The sequence below is a fragment of the Phalacrocorax aristotelis genome, chromosome 1 (assembly GCF_949628215.1).
Source record: "Phalacrocorax aristotelis chromosome 1, bGulAri2.1, whole genome shotgun sequence".
NCBI classification, from domain to species: Eukaryota; Metazoa; Chordata; class Aves; order Suliformes; family Phalacrocoracidae; genus Phalacrocorax; species Phalacrocorax aristotelis.
Genome location: NC_134276.1, coordinates 24,720,597 through 24,745,188, shown reverse-complemented (window position 1 = coordinate 24,745,188; position 24,592 = coordinate 24,720,597). Strand labels below are relative to the sequence as shown.

Below are 24,592 nucleotides of genomic sequence, written 5' to 3'. Positions count from 1 at the left end.
GCCGTCGAAGGCGGAAGCGGAAGCCGCACGTGGAGCCGGTGAGTGGTTGCCGCAGTTTCTGGAAACTTCGTCTCATTGTCATATTTAAAGCGGCGGTGCCGGCTCCGCTCCTCTCCCTCCCCTCCCTCCCGCCTGCGCGCTGAGCCGCCGCGCGGAGCCGTACCGGGGCCGAGCCGAGCCGGGGCAGGGTGGGGGCCTCCCGCTGGCGGCGGGGCCATGGCCGTGGTGGGCTTTGACCTCGGCTTTCAGAGCTGTTACGTCGCCGTGGCGCGAGCCGGCGGCATCGAGACGGTCGCCAACGAGTTCAGCGACCGGTGCACACCGTGAGTGAGGAGGGGGGTGCGGGAGCCGGTCAGGGAACTCCGCCGGCGCTGGAAGCTTCCAGGCGGGTGTTGGGAGGGCTGTGCGGGGGCAGCTCGGCCCCCGCTGCCGCCTCACGGGCCCCCCAGGAGGCTGCTAAGGGGCGCGGGGGGCCGTTGTGGGGCGGCGGGCACCGGCTAGGAAGGGGAGGGTAGTCCACGGTGGAGAGGGTGCTCGGTGGAGGGTGCGGCGGGCTGGGAAAGCCGGCGGTTGGGGGCGGGGGAGGGAATCCCCGCCGGGACGGCCGGGCTGAGATGGGACATGGGACACAAACACGCACGGGGGGTCTGTGCGGTCGGGTGAGCTCAGAACGGCCCCAGAGCAGCTCCTCTTTAGCCTTAGGCTGGGTGTAGAGAGCCTCGGACTCAGAGCAGCAGTTAGTCCTGAAGTTAGGAACAGCCAAACGCAGGATTTAGCCTGGGTGCGAGCTCTGAATTGCGCCCGTGGTGTTTAACCGTTTGGATGAACCATTATGAAAAGCCCTAGATTCGAGCCAAGGCGTTAAGACCGATCAGCCTTATCGTAGCGTCTTAGCACAAGCTGGAAGAGCCGCACTTTCAACAGAAAGGCTTTGGTGTTTTATTTGTAATCGTAGGAAACGCATCCGTGGTAGTCCTCAGCCGCCTTTATCCTCAGCACTGAGTTAATTAGCCGTTGTTCTTTTCAGATCAGTGGTTTCGTTTGGATCCAAAAACAGAGCTATTGGTGTCTCGGCTAAAAACCAGGTAGGTCCTTTCCTGACATTTGTGCATAACAGTAAATCGGCTAGTGCCCACTCCTCGAGTACCGGTGGGTGTGGAGAGAGTTGGCTCTCCATAATTAAAACCAAACAACTTCATTTTCCTCGTCAAGCCTTTTATTTTAGAAATGCTGCGCTATGCTGCCGTGCTTCTATCAGAGAAATGCAGGATCTTTTTGCTAGAACGTTACTGCTCTCTCTTTCATTAATGGTAGTATTTTCCAGTTGAACACGTTCCTTTTCTGGCAATGTAAGGTCATTGGGTTTCTTTTCCTGATGGCTGTATGTAAGGTTTTCCTTACACTTGAAGGAAAACATTTTAAATGCTGTGTATAGTTTCTCAAAACTAGATGCAAAGGGAGAGTCTTGGCTCAGATTCTTAAAGCTATTTAGGTACTTACTACCTTTGGTTTCACTGAAAGGTAAAATTCCTGTGTCTTTCGGGGGTGTAAGTCCTTAGGGTTGATCTTGTTTTTTGATTGAGGTGCTCTGAAAGATTGAATGTTTTCTTCGTTAAAGTAGCATGTTCAGTTTAAAAGGAGAGCTTAATACCGACAAATCTTAGAATAACTAAATGTAACTGTTAAATAAACCTTCAGGTATTGGATTGTAGGTTGTTACGTAACTGCTGCTGGTGGAGATGAAGTGAGCGGCTTTCACTGGCCTGTGCACATCTCTCCCGTGTGGTAAAGGGACTGCAGTGGGTTTCCACGGAGAGACCACTAAAGGAGACTTTTTTTTTCTTGCTGTATTAGCTCGTCTCTTAATTTTGCACAGCCAAGGAAATACTAATAGGTTACATGTTCACAAACACACACACACTTTCAGTTACAGGATAGCATTTGGAGTAAAGTGTATATGCTTGTGTTTTTTTCCTTAAACTTCATTTTACCGTTGCTTTTGTTTATATGACTGCTTTTAGTGTTTCAAGTTGGAAACTAGTGTGATTCATCAGTATGCAAAAATGAGTTGTTACTCAAAACAGCAAGTGATCTGAATCCTGTGTGCTCTCGAGTGTGTTTCAGCATTGTTAGATCATTCCAGTAAATGCTCTTGAAAATGTGAAGTAGATTCTGTCTCTCGAATTGCATGTAGAAGCATGTGTGTGCAGTGATGAACACCTGTGACTTCAGTTGCCTTCCGACTAACCTTTATAAAATGTTATTATATTGAGTCGTTTGAGCTTGGCTGTCCTAGCAGTTGAAACTACATTTATTTGCCAGAAGAAAAGAATGTGATACTTAAGTGCTCTGAAATCTTTTTTCATTTTATTTCTCTTGCTGTAAGTGGTCCAGTTTGGCTGACCACCTGAGATGTATCTAGTGTTTCTTCTGTAAATGTAGGAGTTTCTTGACATGGGCAGCTGAGTGTGATATTTTCAGTGTTGTAGGGTGTAGTAGCTACTTAAGAAGTAAAATGATCCCTTTTGCTTGAATGAGTTTTAGTTAAAAAGAAAAAAGAAAAAGAAACAACAAACCACCACAACCAAAGAACCCCAAATAAAAAACCCCACAAAACAATGGATGGGGGGTGGGGGGGAGGGAACCAAACCAGTTTTTGACTGGTGACTTCAACAACGTGATTATAGTTGAGAGCGCTCATAATACTCAGAGGTGCTCTCTTTAACACTTGAGCAGCTGCTGTTGGATCAAATTTTCAGGGAATTGCTGTTTCCTTTAGGTAAGTCTGGTAGCATTGGAGATGAGAGCAATGTGTTACTTAACAGCCCATAATTCTCAGCTTTCTTAATTGTGACTAAGCAGGAAGATATTAAAACACGCTACAGACCTAATAGCATACAATTACTCTAAAAATATCTTAAGATTGTTCTCTTAGAAAAGGTTCTGAGCGTAATTCTAAATTAGGCTATAAAAACTACCAGAATGTTTGTGCTTTTCTGCTCACTGCATGGTAATTATTTTTACTTCTAGGTTCTTCAGCAATACAGCTGTCAATTACATAGCATTCAAGTACTTTGAAGTTATGGCTATACAAATAAATGAAACCATGCTGGGAAACAATCTCGGACACAGGAACTTAAGTACTCTATTGCATCAGAGTACTGGAGTAGTTCCTGGCATGTTTTTTTGGCCTGTACCAACTTGTGCTCTTAATTGCTGAGCACTGTTTGGTGATTAAAATAAACCAGGGATGATTCCCAATAAGGACTTTGTGTCTGACATCTTTCTGTCCACACACAGAGCTTTCTGAAATTTATTGTTTAATAGTATGGGTATGGCCTGCTGCTTTGTCAGGGAGCTTTTCTGTTGGAGAATAGTCATAGTTGCATAGTATCCTAATATAAGGTGTAGCCCAAATTCTTCAATTCCAAGATGGAAAATTTTGCTTGCAATAAGAAATGGATGCTTTCCTTTGAGGGTATTGAATGCTAGAAATCATCCTCTGTGTGCTTATCATATGATGCAGTCTGTTGGTGCCTGTCTAAATCTATTCTGGAGAGAACACACTTCTGTAGTCTCTCTGTAATAGAATGGGATTAATTATACTCTGACATACCTGTGGTATCTCTTTTAGGCCAGTCTAATCTAATTTCTGTTCTGCATTGCATTCCTGATAATGTTTCTCTAGGTCAGTTGGTTCTGTGGGGAGCTTGCACTGTAGTTCAATATATACTTTTAACTGACATTGTTACCAAAAATGAGTCTCATATTCCTTGCTGTTATCTATGCGCTGTATCCTTCTTTAGTCTGGTGCAAGAATTTGAGTGACTGCTAGGTGAACATGAACAGGGAAATGATGTGGGTTGAAAGTAGCTCAGGTGAAAATAAGTAAGCATTGAAATGTATGAGGAAACTTACTAACTTCAAACTTAGTAACTGTGAAAACAGTTGTTTGTGCTTAATGAAATGTGATTTAAAGCGAAGGTGGTTGGGATTGAAGTGCCAGTTTATGGGCATTGCAAGTACTTGTGAAGCTGGCTCCTGTCTTTAATTGTCTGAATTTTGGCTAAATTAAGTGACTAAAATAGTAGGCACTATAGATCCTGTTACTGGTCGCCTGATTGCTTCAAGGTTTTAGAGATACTTGTATAGTGCTTATAATACTTTATATATTGTGGTCTGTAAGTATCTGTGTGTCTGACTCATAATCTCCTGTAGTAATGAGCTGATATAAAGTACCAGATAGTAATTACAGGTGTTACAGAAACAGATGTGACGAGTGAACAGTTGTCTTAGAACTTGGCTGATGCTTGGGGGCATACAGAGTGGCACTGAACATTGCAGGTTGATTAAGAGTGGATTTCTAAATATCCTGTATTTCTTTACAGCAAATTACTCATGCTCACAACACAGTATCTAACTTCAAGAGATTCCATGGCCGTGCGTTTAATGATCCCTTTGTTCAGAAGGAAAAAGAAAAGTTGAGCTATGATTTGGTTCCTATGAAGAATGCTGGAGTTGGAGTAAAGGTAAATTTTCAGTGGACCTTTTTGGGTTTTCTAGCTACATTTAAAAGTGTACTTTTCTGCAGCTAGTCATGGAAGTATGGGTTTCATTTGATTACCCTAAGGGTTTTCTTTAACCTTTCTCTTAAAGAGGAGCTCTTGTATGAATAACAGCTTCATCTTTAAATAGTGGATGTTAACTATGAAATTAAGGTTCGTTTGTGAGTAATTGCTGAAATGTGAGCTTCCCTGTTGGCAAATTGGGCATCCAGCTCAAACATCCCTGCAGAAAAACTGTGAAGATAATGACAAGGTCGTATGGTTTTACTTCAAAGTATTAACCTTCCTGTCACTCTTGTGTGGAATGCATTGCAACAGTCTAATAATGTGGCTGCAAATTCCTGATAAAGGAGGAGTCTAGAATAATTGATATGAGTGACATGTTTGTCTTTAGTGGACTGCTGATATAAGTTACTTGCAACAGATGTTCAAAACCAGTTTGTACGACATTGCAGGTTTGACTCTTGCTTATGTTTCAAGGAGTTTGCTGATAAAATGTCAGGTTTCCCTAGAATAGGTGCAGTTAATAACATCATACCCATTTACAGAAGTATATAAAAATATTGATAATGAAGTCCTGCTGGTATAACAGATGATGCTGTTTCACTAATGAAGAGCTGTGCATTTAAGACTGGGATGCTTAGAGAATGAGAATAATTTTTCTGTTAAAACCAAAATGCTTTATTTTTCCCCAAATTGGACTGATGTAAATAAAAGGTAAGTGCTATTTTCAAGAATCAGGTGTAACGTGTTCCTTCACTTCATCATTTTCCATTTGTTCTGTTACACAAAAATGGTTATTGAAGAATAATTTCTTGGTAAGGGAGCAACAAATAAACTTTTTGCTGAGCATCATCTTAAGCTTTTAGTTGTTTTATGTGCATAGGTGAAGTGTTGTTGCACAGCTCTTCCTTTCAGAGGCTCTTCACATATTTGCGCAGAAGCATAAAAATGTCAGAAGATACTTAGCAAGTAATTCTGGATGACTTTGCTGTTGGCAGCAGTTTGAAAATTGATGGCTACTTTTACTTTTTCGTCATTATGCTGTGTGGCCATATCTAGTTTTAGTCACATTTTAGACTTGTGTCACTTTTAAAATCACTTCCTAGCCATTTTCTTCATCTACAGACTTGATATGGTTCTTGATGTTTTAAGTCTGTGAAAATTGAATTATTGCTTCTGTAGACAGTCAACTGGGAAATTAAATTGTAAAGTGAAGTTCTATAATGAAATAATTAAGCATGTCATGATTGATAGAGTATTACTCAGTAGTGTATCAAAAAAACATTAAATGTAAGTAATTTTTCCTTCAATTGAAATAATGGATTCATTTTACCTGTTTCTTCTATCCAGGTCATGTACATGGATGAGGAGCATATCTTCAGTGTGGAACAGATTACAGCTATGTTACTGACTAAATTAAAGGAGACTGCAGAGAGTAACCTGAAAAAGCCAGTAGCAGACTGTGTTATTTCTGTAAGTAGTTGTAGTGCGGAGGAACATTATGTCTTTTAACTTCAGCTATTGAGGGCATTTTGTTTCTATTCAAGTAGAGGAGAAAAGAACACTGCGTAAGCAGTTACAAAGGGATTAATTCTAACTAGCTTTAGAGCTTTTGAAAGAAAACCCAGGGCTGCTTCCGTATTCCTGACCCACTTTATGAACTCATTCTCATGGAGATGACTGAACTTTAGGACCTAGAACATTTCTGGGATCCAGGTATATACCTTTTTACTGCAGCTTGTTTCCATGACTAAGCATGCTAATTACTCATTAAAGACACCTCTGTTTATCAAAGGTTGCCCTCTGGGAGCTGAAAACCTTAGTTTCTGTCCTTTTCATGTTCATCCTCTCAGTAAGTTAATGTGTTTTTTTCAGTTTATGACTGCACAGAAGATGACCTCAGAGTACAGTGATTCCATTCCAAAGCCTGAGTAGAAAATAACATCTGCCTCTGTTCTCAATGACTCTTTTAACAAGTCTGTCTCATGTTGCATCTAGAAATGTTTAGTTCTGTTACTATTAGAAGAGCTGCTTTCCAGTACCTGGAAAGTTAGTATCTTTTGGTGTAGTTTCTGATGCTGAGGACATCAGAGGTTGCCATCCAATGCCAATACTAGACATCTGTAGCAAATCTTCAACAACATATTGCTTCAGAATCTCTTATCACTTCTTGCCCAAAGCAATTTTGGTCAAAACAGATTCTCTTTAGTTGTTATCCTTTATTTCTTTGCATCTTTCACATCTGTAATATTGCTGTACTTTTTTCCCCCCTCTTTACTTTCTTGGACAGGAATAAATCTATTAATTTCGATTACAGTTATTCCATGTTTCTATCTCCATAATACCCAGTTTCATATTTTGCACAAGTAATTAAGGTTCCTAGCATTTGTAGTGTCTTACTAGTGCGTGCTTATGTAAACTAGCCGATGCTTGTTTAATTCCATCTTGGCTTGACTGCATAGAATATTTGAAGTCTGTTCAGTACAGTAGTTGGATGTTAAAAGACTTGCAGTGAGCAAGTGTACTCAAAGAGGAGGAATAGATACAATTTTTAAGTGCATACCTTCAGATAAACTGTGATGTTTCATTTTCTGGAAATAACTTGCTATTCTCACCTCTTTTCTTCAGGTTCCATCATTTTTCACAGATGCTGAAAGGAGGTCCGTTCTGGATGCAGCTCAGATTGTTGGATTAAATTGTCTTAGATTAATGAATGACATGACGGCAGGTAAGTAGGGTAAAACAGCATCTTCTGCAAGTGAAAGATGTGATAGAGGGTGCATTTGGTGACTCTTAAGAAGCAGGGCCGACTTGAAAAACCAGACATGAGACATAAATGTTCTAAAAGGTGGTTGTTCTTCTGATTTAGTCTTTCATTTTAATGTCTTTTGTGTGAAGGGGTAGAAGAGATGAAGCTTTAATAATAGTTATCTCCCTGAATACTTATTTAAGAGTCACCACATGTGTCTGGGCTACCTGTCCATTTAGTTTACTGTCCACATTTCATGGAAGGTACCTTATGATGCACAGTTGTGGGATTTAGGCACTCTTAAATGTCAACACTTAATAATTTCCAAGGGTTCACACCTTTGCTGATATGTTTGGAACTCTAAAAACACATTGGTGTATTCTTACTTCCTGCATTTTTCTGCTTGCATCTGGTGAGAGAGCATTTGTGCCATGTTTTTAAATGGCATGATAACTAGCACTTGTTTCCTGGGCGTAGAGTTGGGAAGTTGAAGTCTCTACCAGAAGGCAGTTACTGCTTTGCTCCCATTGTCTGCATTAGTTAAGTAACTAGGGAAAAGTTTACTTTGGGAGAATGTTCCAGGTGAGCATTTTTGGTGCATACCAGCTGCATTCATACTTTTGAATTTTATATTTTATTTTAAGGAGTAAAGCAATCTTAAATATGCATTGATGGAGTGGTATCTTAAAATGTTTTCCTGGAATCGGGTTTAGATGAATATCTACATGGTACAGGATTTCTACTAAATGTAGTTGTTTTATTAGTATTATCTTTACATTGAACATCATGTATTTGCACCTAAGGAAAAGCAAATCTGACCCTATCATTACAAAAGCCATAGCTGCATGTTTCTGTCATCTAGCTTTAGCTTAACGCTTTGTTTCTTTAGCAAGAAGTGCCACAGAGAATGTGTGATAGTGTGAACTCTTGAGCTGGGTGAGTGTGGACCTCACACAGTAGGTAGACTTTGTCCTGTGTGCCTGTATTCTTCTGAATTTCTGGGCTTATACGTCTCCAAGTTGACTGCAGAGAGGAGGAGGAAGGAGGAATATCAACCCTCTAACCTTCAAATTCCATTTTCAAAATGTTTCTGAAGAAACTTTGTATCCATAAAGGAAAAAAAAATTAGTTCAGCACTCAAGAAAAAAAGTTGTTTTTCAACCTTAGCAGTCAAAAACAAAGCCCAACCCCTTTCTATATTGAAGCAGAAGTAATCCTTCACACACAATTCAGAGATGACCTCTCATGATGGGGTGACAGGCCTTGCCGAAAAAGGCACTGTCACTTCCTTTTTGTTTGGCAGAACAGATCATCCCAGTCTTTGGCCATGCAAGAATTTGAGAGTTTTTGAGAACTTTTTAGCAAGGAACTTAGAAGCTTTGCCATTGGGATGAACAGTCCTCACAAGAGCAGATAGCTCTTTCATCCCCTCAGCAGCACAAGTAGCCTTTCTTTACTGTGTAGCACACAGCATTTCTAAACTTCTTTTCTTTACCTTGCAAGGCTAATGAGTACTATCCAAGATTTTCTAATTTTTTAAATGTAACGATCTTTGATTAGATCTTTGGAGGAGGGGTCCTGAGATACAGTAGGGCAGAGAAGAAAAATAGGTTTGTTTTGTTGTAGGTTTTTTAATGAAAGGCAAATTCTGCTGTGATTTACCAAGTTTTGATCATAAATTTATTTTTAACTTGGAAACAAGGGCAATGTCTTCAGTCTACTAAGAAATACAAACATTATGTGAATGAACAGACCAATAAAAAATTTCAGTCAAATCTAGATCTCAAGGATATAACAGATATATTTTGTGAAATAGAGTTTGTTTTTAATTAATGACTGCTTGTGGGAGGGATTAACAAATGCTGCTATTGGGTTTGTATCATAGAATGTTTAAGGTTGGAAAAGACCCTTAAGATCGAGTCCAACCGCTAACCTGTCACTGCCAAGTCCACCACAGAACCATATCCTCAAGCACCAAGTCTACCCTTCTTTTAAATACCTCCAGGGATGGAGCCTCAACCACTTCCCTGAGCAGCCTGTTCCAGTGTTTGACAACCCTTTCGGTGAAGAAGTTTTTTCTAATGTCCAACGTAAACTTCCCTGGCACAGCTTGAGGCCATTTCCTCTTGTCCTATCGCTTCTTCCTAGGGAGAAGAGACTGACCCCCACCTCGCTACAACCTCCTTTCAGGTAGTTGTAGAGAGCGATAAGGTCTCCCTGCAGCCTCCTTTTCTCCAGGCTAAACAACCCCAGCTCCCTCAGCCGTTCCTCAAAAGACTTGCTCTCCAGAGCCTCACCAGCCCTTCTCTGGACACGCTCCAACACCTCGATGTCCTTCTTGTAGTGAGGGGCCCAAAACTGAACACAGTATTCAAGGTGTGGCCTCACCAGTGCTCAGTACAGGGGCCCAATCAGTTCCTTACTCCTGCTGGCCACACTATTCCTGATACAAGCCAGGATGCTGTTTTGCCGCCTTGGCCACCTGAGCACACTGCTGGCTCATGTTCAGGCGGCTGTCAACTAATACCCCCAGGTCCTTGTCCGCCAGGCAGCTTTCCAGCCACTCCTCACCAAGCCTGTAGCGCTGCATGGGGTTATTGTGACCAAAGTGCAGGACCCAGCACTTAGCCTTGCTGAATTTCATACCATTGGCTCTGGCCCAATGATCCAGCCTGTCCAGGTCCCTCTGTAGGGCCTTCCTGCCCTCCAGCAGATCGACACTTCCACCCAGCTTGGTGTCATCTGCAAGCTTACAGAGGGTGCTCTCAATCCTTTCCTCCAGATCATCAATGAAGATATTAAACAGGACCGTCCCCAACACTGAGCCCTGGGGAACACCACTTGTGACTGGCCACCGACTAGATTTTGACTCCATTCACCACCACTCTGTGCTTGGCTGTCCAGCCAGTTTTTAACCCAGCGCAGCGTGCACTTGTCCAAGCCGTGAGCAGCCCCCAAAGATTCCACACAGATGAGAACAAGCACACTAACTGCAGGGGAAGTTTATTAGACACCAGAATACATAAATCTCAGGTTTCTGACCAGTGGGAAACTTGGCGGTCTTGTTCCAGATGGTCTGCAACTACTGCTTTTGCTGTGAGGGAGGGAGTTGGTGTCCCTTTCACCTCAAGTGAGAGGATGTCAGTGTGACTATAAAATATTGCTTTCAGAGCACACATTCCCAGCCTTCCTTACCGCCTTCTCTAATGCTCTAATTCTCTTGCCTGATAATCTGTCTAGTTATCTTCATTTGGGGATTTTTTATCCTACACAAATGTACATTCTTGTATATTCTATCTCATGCCAAAATCTCAGCCTTTCTGACATTACTATGTAGCCAAGACTCACTAGGGTTTTATTTTTTTTTTTCATTTACTGCATCAGCCTCCTGCCTGGCTTTGACACTGCTATCCATCCAGAATGAATGCTGCTGCAAACTGTTCTGTCCTTTCACTTCATTATCCTGTGTTTATATGCCCCTCTGGCTTCTGTTTTGCACTTTTGATTCACTTCACAAACTGTCCCTGCCAGATATTCCTTATAGAATGAGGTTCTTCCCTTTTGCAGCCTCTGCTGACCATTTACACTACTCTCAGACAAAACCTTCCTACCTGGGAGATATTCCTTATAAACACAAGACTGAATTTGGGTTTTGTTGTAAAGATGCTCTGTGTTTTTGATTACTATGGATTATTCTGCAAAGCAAAAAGAGTTTTAATAAACAGATCAAAATAGAAAACCCTGAAACAGATCTTGCTTCTTAGTTTTGCACCCTTAAACACTTAAGACAGCACATACATGACTGAGGAGGGATGTTTTGCTTCTCAGACCCTGCAACATATGCTAACGAAATAAAGCTTCCATGCATAGGTAAGACCTTGCATAGATGTATGTCTGGATTTGTCTTACAGCTCTTGATCCTACAGCTTAATGTTCACAGGGATGTGATGGTATGCGATTGGAGACTTACTAGAGATTGCATTGATAATATCTGGCACTTGTTTTGCAGTGGCTCTGAATTACGGAATTTATAAACAAGACCTTCCAGCTCCTGAAGAGAAGCCACGGATAGTTGTGTTTGTTGATATGGGACATTCTGCATTTCAAGTATCAGCCTGTGCATTCAACAAGAGTAAACTAAAGGTAGTAAGACTAAATGAAAATAAAAAGGTTTGAGATATTAGAATCAAATAGCCTGTAAACCTGCCTTGTTTTTAAAATTCTGAAATAATGTAGTGCATGAGAAGTGGCAACGAATCAAAAGATGAAGATTTTTATCACTGTCCTTCATTTCATTAGGATAGTTTTGAATAGAGGCTGTAAATTCCTTGCAATACACCAATGTATGTTATACGGTACAACTGCTATAATTTAGTTTGTTTTATCTAAACGGCTGTGTGTATGAATTAAAATTGTGAATATTTAGGATTGTTGCTGAGTTAACTTAGTCACTTCCACTGTAAAAGCAAAGAGCAGTTTTTTAGTGATACCGTTGATTGAAGTACTTAAGCTTGTACATTGCAGATAGGCTGACTTGTCCCCAACCTCTCTGAAGCAAAGGCCTGCTGATATTGGAAGATTACTATTCTATTTGAGTTTTACTGAGCATAAGACTAAATAACTGTGTGCTTTCAAACCAGGTACTTGGCACAGCATTTGACCCTTTCCTAGGTGGAAGAAACTTTGATGAAAAGCTAGTAGATTACTTTTGTGCAGAAATAAAAGCAAAGTACAAACTGGATCCAAAAGCAAAAGTTCGAGCTCTTCTTCGTCTGTATCAGGAATGTGAGAAGCTGAAGAAACTAATGAGTTCAAATAGCACAGAAATTCCCCTAAATATTGAGTGTTTCATGGATGATACTGATGTATCTGGAAAAATGAACCGGTGAGTTCTATACAAGACAGGCAGTTGCTTTGGTGGCTGTATTTCTTAAACAAGTGTTTCTTTCCATGTTTGAAAGAAAGTTACTGTGCTAAAATTAAGCACAAGTGCTGAATAACTGTGGTATTTTTTGTAACGCTAGAAAAACTAAGATGTAACATAATGTTTAGCTACCAGAGCAATGTTTCAGTGTAATAATGCATGCATAAGAAGCTTGGATTCTTTCTGTAGAATGACACATTCTTAAAATCATGGATTGATGCATCCAAACCAGACCCAGGGGGGATTGGCTGCATATTTAGGCCTCCTGCATATTTTAGGTAACCTAAATCCTATACTGATCTTAAGATAGCAACAATTGAGGCTTTGTTCCTTTTTTTCTGTTCTTATTGTACTGTGGATATTGGCAGAGAAATGGAGGACAGAAACAGGGGATGACTTGGTTATGGCCTGAGTGTAAATGAAGTCTGTGTGTGTCTGTTTCTTGCACACTCTCACAGGCACAACTTAATTTGTAGTAGCTGTTAGTCCTGTAACTACTGCCAAGAGAGTGGTAGGGTTTTCTTTGTCTTCCCTTCAGTACTTAGGCAACAGTTTTTTCATTGTAAAGGGAATTCAGTTTTCTGTATTCTTATCTGTAACCTCTGCTGAGAGGCAAATACATAGCACCTGCCCAAGCAATATCTTTATCTTATTTAACTACATTGATAGCAGCATAGGAAAATCTCTAAGCAGCTGTTCATGTACTGCCTTGTATATGGTTGTCACTTCAGCCTAGTCACGGGTTTAGCTTTAAGTCTCTTTGCAGACGTGGTCAGCATCAGTTTGGAAACAAGAATTCCAGGAAATCTGAGTGGTGAAACAGGCGTTCTTTGGTTAATTCCATTTCTTTCCTTAGGTCACAATTTGAAGAATTATGTGCTGACTTGCTGCAAAGGATAGAGATGCCTCTCCTTTCATTAATGGAACAAACGCAACTGAAAGTAGAAGATGTAACTGCTGTAGAGATTGTGGGAGGAGCAACCCGTATTCCTGCTGTCAAAGAGAGGATTGCTAAATTCTTTGGTAAAGATGTCAGTACAACACTGAATGCAGATGAAGCCATAGCTAGGGGCTGTGCTCTGCAGGTATAGTACTGGCAGCACTTGACAAACATAAAACGTTTGAGCGTGCTTTTTTGCTTGGCTAATTCTTCAGTTATGAGAAATGGCAAAAGTGGTCCATTTTAAAAGGCACAAGGGAACGAACATACATGTTCACTGGGTCTTCTTATGGGACTATGCTGTTTAAAAAGTCCAGAGTACTGCTCTGTGGTGCAGTACTTTACTGGAAGTGCTGATGCTGGGTGTATTCTGTAAGTAGTCCACTCTTCTTCAAAAGAACAGCATATAGGGATCTTTAATGAGAAAAATGTAAGTTGCTGTCAAGCTGAGGGAAGAGCTATATATCCATAAAGTGTATGAGAAGTATCTATGGAGAGCCCATAACATTGCAAGCTTGCGTTTTCTAGTATTCATCTTTCCATTAATGTGAAACAAACTTATTCTATCTCGCCCCTACTTTTACAGTTTCCAACTAGTGAACTGTATTTTACAAGCAAACCATTCATTCTGCCATTTTCTCCTCCTTTACTTAGTCTCTTATTTCACCCTCTCTTCTTTGACTTGTTTCTTTACCCCATCTCACTAAGTGCTAATTGCTTTCCATCACTAGCAACTAGTTGTCTCCAGGGAAAGAAGCAGGACCTGTAAGATAAACACCACTTCTTTTAGTACTAAGTAATGCAGCACTTCCATTCTTTACAGTCATGGTATTTAGTTAGTGTTACCTTTTTTTCACAAGCTATGGTAAAAACACCACTAACCCAAAGGGTAAATACGCTTCTGTATGAGATTTGTTTTCTTATCATACTCCGCTGAAATCAAGCAACTTGCCTAGCTCTGTTTTAGTAAAGTCAACTCAGTTCTCATGTTTAAAAATGCTTAGCTGTCTTGGGCAGGTGGAGCAGAGCAGTTAGCCAACTTTAATGCATGTCTGTTTTTTGTTTAGTGTGCAATACTTTCTCCAGCTTTTAAAGTGAGAGAATTCTCTGTGACAGATGCTACACCATTTGCAATATCTCTGTTGTGGAACACAGAAGCAGAGGACACTGAAGGGTAGGTAGCTTAAACTACGGTTCTGTGAAGCTTTTGGCCTTCATAATTCAAGGATGTTCTTGGTTGCATTTAAATAGGAACTTGGCATTCTGATGCAGAAAACCCATAGGCCGTGTACCAGAGATGGTTGACAGTGGAGATTGTGTAAAGGCATGCATTGAAATTTTAACCATAACTCTTCATAGGTTAAGAAATAAAGATTAAAGAAATTTTGATTGAATGAGCTACCAACCAATATCGTGTCTTGCATTGCTCTTACCCAGTTGTCAGGTTTTGGAATACAAGATGAACAACTGCTGGATCCTGATCCCACTTTCGTTTCCGGCTTTTTTTACTCAAGGTGTTCCTAACACCTGTTTGGATTCATGTTTTAGTAGGAACATTATGCACTATGTAAATATTGTGAGCCTTCATGGATGCTGTTTGTCTGGCTGAAAACAGAAGCAAGAATTTAACTCCTAGAGTTTCATAAGAGAAATTTCTTGCTATTGTATTCTGGCCTTTCTGTTATTAACTCTGCCTGTGGGAAATCCGGTTACTGTCTAGGATGTAAATGTCTGAGTTTAACTTTTTGGGAAGTTGAGTTCTACAGGGAGCTGTTCATACCTTTGTCATATTCTCTGTAATTCAGCCTTTTCTTTTTTGTCCGTCTTCTGTGGAGATACAGAACCTAGTTGTTCTGTCACGTGCTTCTGAGAGAAACCTGTGCGTTCACATTCTAGGTGAAACTCTTATTTTCTCACGTTTAGGTTATTAGATGAGACCCTTCCATAGTTAGGAGACAAAACTTAGTTAGAAATTAGAATCAGACTGGCATAATAGCAGACAGACCTTAGAGGAAGAACATAAAATAAAGCTGGTTGTCTTTCTGTCATATCAAGGAATGAATAATAATCTGGTGTCAGAGCCACAGAAAGTAAATGAGTAGGGAATTAACAGGGCTATAATTAGCCTTTAGAGACTGACTGAGGAAGGATGCAAATTATGATTTAAATTATGCTATTCCAAGCTCAGAATAATGTCTTTGCAGGAAACAAATTTTGGAGGTCTGCTGATAGTCTGTCACTGAATTGCCACCTACATCTAAACTTACTTGCTTCTGAGACTCAAAATTAGTGGAATAGGATGTTTTCCCATTACAGTACACAACAGTAACTTTTTTTTCTCTTAGAGTAGTGAAGTATCTTTCTTAAAATTGTTCAGAAGGGTAAATGTATCAAAACATGGTGACATTTCTCGAAAGAGTTCTGACCCTAGATCACAGCCTTTCATCTCTCATACTCTGCTAAAAGTGATATTTTCCTCTTAATTATAGGGTTCATGAGGTATTCAGCAGAAATCATGCAGCACCCTTTTCCAAGGTTCTTACATTCTATAGGAAAGGTCCATTTGAGTTAGAAGCTTTTTATTCTGATCCTAATGGAGTCCCATATCCTGAGTCAAAAATTGGTAAGTAAATGTCTGGAAACGGTGTTTTCTCGCATTGTTTGGTCTTAAATCAGTTATGTAACTGTGTTGTGTTACAGTATGGTTATATGACATACATTTAGTTTTTTGTGTCTGGAAGACTCAATTTTCAGTTCTCCCATTCCATAGGGAACTGAATTTGGATTTATTTTAATTTTATTTTTCTAGCTTCTAAAGTTGCTTCAGCCCAATAAAGAAATGAGGGGAAACTATAGGCAAATGCACAGGTCTAGAATAGGGCTATCACTGCAAAAGGTAACTTCTTAATTTTTTGTCATGGTTTAACCCTAGCCAGCAATGAAACCCCACACAGCTGCTCGCTCACTTCCCCCCATCCCCAGTGGGATGGGGAGAAAATCAGAAGAGTAAAAGTGAGAAAACTTGTGTGTTGAGATAAGACCAGTTTAATAATTGAAATATAGTAGTAGTAATAATAAAAATAATATACAAAGCAAATGATGCACAATACAATTGATCACCACCCACTGACTGATGCCCTGTCTGTCCCTGAACAGTATCACTGCCCCCCCCAGCTTTATATACTGAGCATGACGTCATATGGTATGGAATATCCCTTTGGCCAGTTGAGGTCAGCTGTTCTGGCTGTGTCCCCTCCCAGCTTCTTGTGCACCCAGCAGAGCATGGGGAGCTGAAAAAGTCCTTGACTAGTGTAAGCACTACTTAAGACACTGATGTTTTAGTTGTTGCTATCAACATGATTCTTAAACTAAATCCAAAATGCAGCACTATATCAGCTACTAGGAAGGCAATGAACTCTATCCCAGCTGAAACCAGGACACTTCTAAAATCTTTTCTGTTTTTTGCTAAAGCAAGCTAGGAATACTTGAAAAACATCTCCTGCTTATAAAAAATGAATGCATCTTGAGTAACTAGTGGTTGTTTTTTCTTACACTTTCTGGGTTTCACATAATGCTGAATAAGTTTTATTCAAGGCAGCCTGAAATAGTGGTAGCTAGAAGACTACAGTATTGATTTGAATTGGCTAGGTAGCATTTATAAGCAGCTCTTTCATCCTTTTTGACAAATTATAATATTAACAGTGTTGACACAAAGAGCTTACAGTGTAGTTAGTTAGAAAAAGATAGTGATAGTAAAGACAGGCCAATTAACTGCTCTTGAGTTCTGAGCATGCAATTAAATGTATGTTTGCATGTAAAATTAAGACAAAGCTATTACTGGCTTTCAAGTAATTGCTTGGTTTTGTTAGAAAGCTCAACTATTTTTTTTTCACAGTGGTAGAAGAAATGACAAATCCTGGTTAAGTATTTGACAATACAGCTGTCCTGCACTTAAAATACAGTATCACCAGAGCTGTAGTGTTAAAGATCAGCTTTACAAATATTCTTAAAATGGGTGGGGAATATATAGGGCAAACACATTTCCATCTGATTTACCAATATTTCAGCTAATACCTAGTTCACTACAAAGTTACCAAAAACTATTATCCTAACAGAAAACGTCAGGTTTTTTCTCTACTTCAAAGTAAATTAGGTGGTTGTTTCACTGAGAGTCACAAAGTTCAAATACCATATGTTGTAGAAACCAGCACAATATTTTGTAGCTACAGAAACAACAGACTTCCTTTCATGTTAACTCTTACCAAAAAGACTGATGGTGAGATTTGTGAGTGTTTGGTTTATATGGCTTTAACAGATGGGAAGATATTTAACTGCTCTTCCGCAAACTAGTGAGAACAGAACTGAAAATCAGATGGGTTTCAGCTCACTCATCAATTAACTCTCTGCTCAGAACAGAATTGCTAGTAGTCCTAATGGGTGAGTCAGTAGTTCTGATGAGACTACCAAAAGGGAGGACAGGTCACAACTCCACTATTACAGGGATTTACAAGAGAGGGGAGATTATATTCTTTAGCCTGTAAAGCAGGTAAAAGCTTATATGCATGTGTTTTGGGTCTATTGGTGAAGGAATGGTGTGCGTGAGGATGTGTATATCCAGCCTGTTATTAAATTGGTGACCTTGTACTTTGCAACTATACAAGCATTGTAATCACTAGGTCACTGTTCTGGTGATGTGTATGTAACCATGTAGTAGGCAGGAAAAAGACGTCTGCTCTTAATGTCACGGTGATCTGATTCTTCATATACTCTTAAACTAGTTGTCTGTCTGCTTCTAAGTTTCACAATGTTTGTTTCAAGTATTACAGGAGTTACAGAACAATTACATTCTGCCCTAGAGTAAATGGTAATAGCAGACTTACATGGATGTTAGAAGCTGAAAAGAACACTTGGGCAGTAACTTGTGATAAAAAGACATACCACTTAACACTGGCATTAGACTAAATCTTTGTGTAGTTTTCTTTCATCCCACTATAGCATCACAGATAGCACAAGTAAGGAAAGAGGAGTGGGCTTTTACTTTTTGTATTTATATCGTGGCAGGAGAACCTACCCTAGATGATGAAAATAAATGTTCTCCCTTTTTGATTTGTAAGGTAAAGTTGACTGCAAAGCAGCATACTTCTTGGTTTTTATAGTATTCTTTTCATTTTGGGGACCATGAGATTAGCACAGAGGCTTCATCAAATATTTAGAAAATGTGTCCTCTATGAAAGAGGGAGGTGTTTTCCTGGCTCTGTAATATTACCTATTTAATTCCACTGTGTAAGTATTGATTCTTTTGGTTTCAGGTAGGTATGTTATCCAGAATGTGGCAGCCCAGAAAGATGGAGAGAAGTCTAAAGTCAAAGTCAAAGTCCGTGTCAATACTCATGGCATTTTCAGTGTGTCCACTGCATCCATGGTAGAACCAGTTAAAAGTGAAGAGAGTGAAGATGTCGGTGTTGAGACTGAGGTGGAATCTCAGGACCAGAGACCTGTTGAAAACTCAAGTGATGTAAGTTGTCCTTTCCTGTGTGTGAATGTTCTTACTGATGAAAGTGTGTTCTGCTTTTACATACTCTGGAAGAAAAATACCTTCTTCTAACGAAGTAAAATGACATTAATTTTGAGATGTGTATAGCTGTTGGGATATATAATTTCTTTATAAGAACAGGAGAAAACAAGTGCTATGATGAAAGTGTGTGGACTTCAAAATCAATTACTGGGCAAAGTGCCAAATAGCAGCAGGTGGGTTGCTTGAGGGTGGGGTTGCTTGCAGCTGCCATTGTTAGTGTTCCAAATGGGAAGACTTGGTTTGGATTATTAGTCACCCACGTTCTCTGTGTTTAAAAGGGTTTCTGTGTAATCCTTTGTACAGTTCTGAAACTTCTTGTGGAAAGGAGGGCTGGATTGTTTCCTACAGCATTGAGGCAGAGGAGAACACTGGGGAATAATGCAACGTTGTTATGGTGTATTTGATGTTTTAATAGTTTTCTGAGGGGGAAGAAAACTTCAAAGCTATGACTCAATAAATTAAAAGCCACTTCTTGTAAGAGAAACTGGGTAGCATGTGCACACATGCACACAAGTGTTATGCTGCAAGCCTGGAACTGGTAGCATTTTCACTAAGTCCTCCTGAACTTTCACCTAGTCTGTATCTCCGTTAGTTAAAGCGTGTGTGTTTCTGCGTGTGCACAGAATGCTTTTTTGTAGGGCACTTTGTGCAGTATGTGCGTCAGAAGTGAAGTGCCCTATAACTTTTATTAAATACAAGTGCACATGCCTTCTACATCCTTTGTGCCTGGGCTTTCATTTCAGAAAAATATCCAGCAAGAGAACAGTGAGGCTGGAACACAGTCCCAGGTACAAACTGATGGTCAGCAAACGTCACAGTCTCCCCCTTCATCAGAACCTCCCTCTGAAGAAAACAAAATCCCAGATGTCAAAGTGAGTGACCCTTTAACTCTGTTGAAAATGTTATGCTATATAACGGGGACTCTAAAATTGGTAACATATTCCAGGATAAAATAAGGAGGTTGGTGCTTGGAACCTTTTTCATTTTTATACCTTTCCTATTGTGAAAAATAATGTATATATCTTGTGATGATTTTCAGACAGTTTGCAAAAGAACTCCTGCAAGAAGTCGTGCTCTACCACATACCTGTCTTTATGCAGTGTTGTACAGCTAATTTGTTTGGGTTGTAGACATTTGAATTTGTTTAACAGCTGTTAGAGGCCAAGCTTATTAGGCCTGCTGAGAGAAGTTGGGATCAGGAATTCATAAACCTAAGAGGAAATAATCTATGTGAAAAACATATGCCTGCATGGTATTGCTAGCAGTTTGCTCTTTCATCTGTATAAGATGAAAAATGTTTTGGGTTAAAATCTTGCCACTGTCAGCATCACCAATGAAGTGTTAAGCTACAGATGGGCGCTTTGGAAAACCTGCAAACATACTGTGTATCTGAAAAATGTCCTTCCTGTAGCTTGGTACTTACTGTCCATGAAATAAACTGTAAGCAAAGTAGGATAGGAGGTGGAATCCCTGAAGAGAAAGTGCCTCACAAGTATATTTTGAAGATTCTGGAAGAACACAGAAAATCTTTGCATGTTCTTCCTGTCAATGCTGCTTTTGTCATAGTGCTGATTTATTGGAAGGGAGTCAGGAAAATTATCTTATTTTTCTTCTCTCCAACTCAGACAAATGAGAAGAAGGGTGATCAGCCCCCAGAAGCTAAAAAACCCAAGATAAAAGTGAAGAATGTGGAACTACCTATTGAAGCTAACTTGGTTTGGCAGTTAGGAAAAGATCTCCTCAATATGTATATTGAAACAGAGGTGAGTTACAGCATGGTTTAGACTGCTTTCTTGATTGCAGTTATTAACCATTCATCTGCTTTTCAAGGCAACCTCTGATCTTTTACTGTAACCCTGGAGTGTGGACTCAAAGAATTTGCAGTGAGCTAATATATAGTCCAACTCTAACGCATAACAAATATTAGTGAGAAATATTGAAGTGTTGTTTATAGTGATAGGATCAGAGCACTGATCCATGGAATTACATCATAGATTAGTTCAAGCTGTTGTAATCTGGAGAAGTGCGTCACATTTCTTCAGCTGAGACCACAGTTCAGCAATGAGAATTCCAGCAGTTACATGAGCCAAGGAAATTGGGAAATTACTGTGTTTTACAGGAGCTGTGCTTTGCAGAATGCTGTTTGTGTTTTTAAATTAAAATATTTTCTGTGATTGTACAGGGTAAGATGATTATGCAAGACAAACTGGAAAAAGAAAGAAATGATGCAAAGAATGCAGTGGAGGAATATGTGTATGAGTTCAGGGACAAGTTGTCTGGACCATATGAAAAGTTTGTTTGTGAAAAGGTAGGTTATGGTTTCAGGAGCTTCTGAAAATACTGATACCAAATACATATTTTGTATTCCTTGGTGAAGCTTTCTCATAGCCATCCTGGAAACAGCTGAACATTGTAACTCGTTTGAGTGATGGCTGGGATGGAGCCAGAATTAGGTTCAGGCTTAGCAAATAGTACATATCCCTGAAAATAAGTTTTGTCACAAGTGGAATAAACCTTTGTTTCCAAATAAAGTTGGTGACTAGAAGGGAAAGCTGTGTTGCTGTATCTATAACCAAAAACATGAATTAAAGCCACCCCAAGCATTGGCCTAATCAAACACAAAAGGCTATAAATGCTACCTCTGTTGTAGATGTGTGTGTTCAGAAGCTGGTGTGGTGTAACTGACTTAATTAGGCAAAAGCTGCAGTAGAAATGTAATTTTTATGTAGGAGGCAAAGAAATAAAGTTTATATTTACCAGTGTCCTGTTACTGTGAGACACTGAGTCAAGTGGTGCATATTTTGATGTTTGACATGTTGAATTATATTGATACATAGGATCTGCAGGGATTCTCTGCACTCCTAACAGAGACAGAAGGCTGGCTGTATGAAGAGGGAGAGGATGAAGCTAAGCAGGTGTATGTAGACAAATTAGAGGACTTAAAGGTAGGTCTGTTAGTAGGCCCAAATTGCAAAATTTCCAAATTATCACACAAAACAATGTTAATGAATCCAATAACACACAGGAATTGCTTTTTCTAGAAATTAGGTACTCCAATTGAAATGCGCTATCAAGAAGCAGAAGAACGACCAAAGCTGTTAGAAGAACTGGGACACAGGCTCCAATATTATGCTACAATAGCTGCAGAGTTCAGGAATAAAGTAAGTGGCCTCAAAGTGCCTTTCTTCTACCACATAGTGTTTCACTGAGGCTCACCAGCTGGCGGAGGCTTAAATTCACTTTCACATGAGCTGCAATCTGCTCTTATGTAGGTTACAAATTTAACACCGCAAATGTTTCCCAGTACTCAAAAAATCTTGCATAGTGCGTCATATCTTCAGTTGCTTGGTACTTCTGGAAGTTTTCAGGCCAAAAAGGATATTCTTATAAAGAGTGAGGATTAGCCCTTTAAAAGCTAATCTGACTTTTATAGAAGTGTGCTCTTCTAGTTCTTTTGGGAACAAGAATTATGCATGGTGAGAAGCGTTCACATAAAAGGTACTCAGTATAAACTAAACCATCTAGGTTTTTTAATGTATATCAGTGTTTGGGGTTTTTTGCTATTGATATTTGAAGATTACTTTCTTGATAAGCATTCCTGCCTTTTTGAAAATTTACTCCTTGGGTTTCAACTTCATGAGTTTTAATAGGGCAGCTCACAACACTCAAGCTAATTCAGTTTGAGATTGAGACTTGCATCAGGAGCAATTATGTCCTCACAGCTATAGATTACAAAATTGTTATCAAGTGAAGTCCTTCAGTAGTTTTACACAGTCTTGAAATAACTAGCATCATTGAAAATAGCGCATTTAAGACCTGAATCCATATTTAGAATTCTTGACTAAAATCATATGTTGTGTTGCTGGGTAGGTCCTTCTCCTGATATCAGTTAATTGTGTAACTGTGGCGTTGTAGGGAATGCTCCTAAAATTGAACAACCGATCCTTTCCCTTTCTGTGTACAGCAGAATCGCACTGTCTAAACTACCTTGGGCCCATGTAAGGCCCTCCAGGAAGTGGGTGGTGGCTTTTTTTAGCAATGCTGTTAAGAATGTTATATTTTGTGTGACCTGTTTGTGAAGCCTCTATTACCTTTGCAAATGAGGTTTCTTGTTTGATTATTGGGCAAAGGAAGCTTTATTTTGACATCTGTATTTCTTGTTGCCTTTTGCTGTAACATCTGGCTCATTGCCAACTTCTATTTATTTTGAAAACCAGTGAAGATTATAAATTGTAAATAATTGGGATGGTGTTGTTGGCATAACTTGACATTAATAACTAATAAAAAATATTTTTTGTTTGGGCAGGATGAGAAATACATCCATATTGATGAAATGGAAATGATGAAAGTAGATAAGTGTGTTAGTGAAGTGGTAGAGTGGATGAATAATGCTGTGAGTGCACAGGCTAAGAAGAGCTTAGATCAGGATCCGGCAGTGCATTCAAGTGAAATTAAGGCAAAACTACAGGTGAGTACCAGAAGAAACTAATTTTAGAGGCTGGTGCTAAAGCTAGATTAATATGTCACCCTCCCTCTCCCACAATTTCATTTTACTGCTCCAGTGTTCTTAAAGGGTAGTTAGAAAGTATGGACAGAAGAAGATTCAGTAGAAAGCAGAGGAGCTATACTATACTGTATACAATTCTGTGGAGGTTGTTCACGTTTTATGTCTTTTGGTCATGTTAAAGACTCAGGTTATCTTTCAGTCTTACTGGTAGGCACAAAATAATCTTGAAAAAAACCCATTTGAAATCCAGAAGATTAAACTGAAGACCTTTGCCCACAGAACTTCAGAAAGTAGACCAGTTAACTTATTTCAGGGTATAAGAAGTACTTGTCAGTTTGGACTCGGGAAACAAACACAGAAGCAAGTTTTAAATGGTCTTTTGGGCACAGGACTCTTCTCACTAGTGAAGGTAGTGGGTCCTAAATACATGTACTGACCACATCTTTTCCCTTTCTTTTAGGAGTTAAACAACGTGTGTGAGCCTGTTGTTACACAACCAAAACCAAAAGTTGACTCCCCTAAGGAAGAAAACCCATTAAATGAACAAAGTGATTATACAACTGAAGACGTGGGAGATGACAAAAATTCTGAAATGCCTCAACAAAATGGCGAATGTCATCCGGGTGATCAAAACACCATTAGCATGGACTTGGACTAAACCACTGCACTTGCAGCAAGTTATTTCATCCCATGACAGAAGATATTTTTGCTGTCGTATGTGATGGGGGGTGGGAGTGCTTTGTTTCGGGAACTATTTATATTTTTTTCCTAAGACTTGTCTGGGATATGTTGTATTATGGGAGGAAGAATAGTGATAGTGTTGGTCATGACTATCCTAAAAGGAAAATTGCCTTGGTAACTTTCAGATTCCTGTGGAATTGTGAGTTCATACTAAGCTTCTGTGCAGTATTTAACCATTTGCATCACTAAAGATGAAAAGAAGCCCTTGCTCTGAAATATACTGCTCCTTCAAAAGGTTGTAATTGAAACCTTCGTAGGCATTTGTAGAAGCCAAGGTAGTTTTCTTTCGTCTGGACATCTAATTGGGTATGTCAATAAAAAGCCAGTGTCTGTCCCGTTCATAAGGACTTTCCAGAAGAAATCCTTCAGTTCTAAGGTTTTTGATTATTGCAGTCCAAAGCACTTATCAGATAATAAGATGGTGAAATGTGTTAGTAGCATGCAGAAACGCTTACGTTTCATCTCTTGCTAAAAAATACATTTTTCATGTGGGGTACATAAAATGAAGGAAATGCTAATTCTGTTGGTGTTATTGTGAAGCTTTTTAATGAGCTTTAAAATAAAGTTCATTTTACTGATATCACCTGA

At 39.6% G+C, this 24,592-nt stretch overlaps 1 protein-coding gene across 1 annotated transcript; it reads left to right on the top strand.

Moving 5' to 3' along the window:
* On the top strand, window positions 1-24,592 carry HSPH1 (heat shock protein family H (Hsp110) member 1). Its single transcript, XM_075084609.1, has 18 exons — window positions 1-323; window positions 1,028-1,085; window positions 4,389-4,529; window positions 5,919-6,041; window positions 7,197-7,296; window positions 11,327-11,460; window positions 11,958-12,202; window positions 13,098-13,326; window positions 14,249-14,355; window positions 15,671-15,804; window positions 18,491-18,696; window positions 19,500-19,628; window positions 20,382-20,519; window positions 20,939-21,064; window positions 21,594-21,701; window positions 21,798-21,917; window positions 23,063-23,224; window positions 23,724-24,592. The coding sequence occupies exons 1-18, from the start codon at window positions 217-219 to the stop codon at window positions 23,919-23,921; spliced, it is 2,565 nt and encodes an 854-aa protein (XP_074940710.1). The 5' UTR covers window positions 1-216; the 3' UTR covers window positions 23,922-24,592.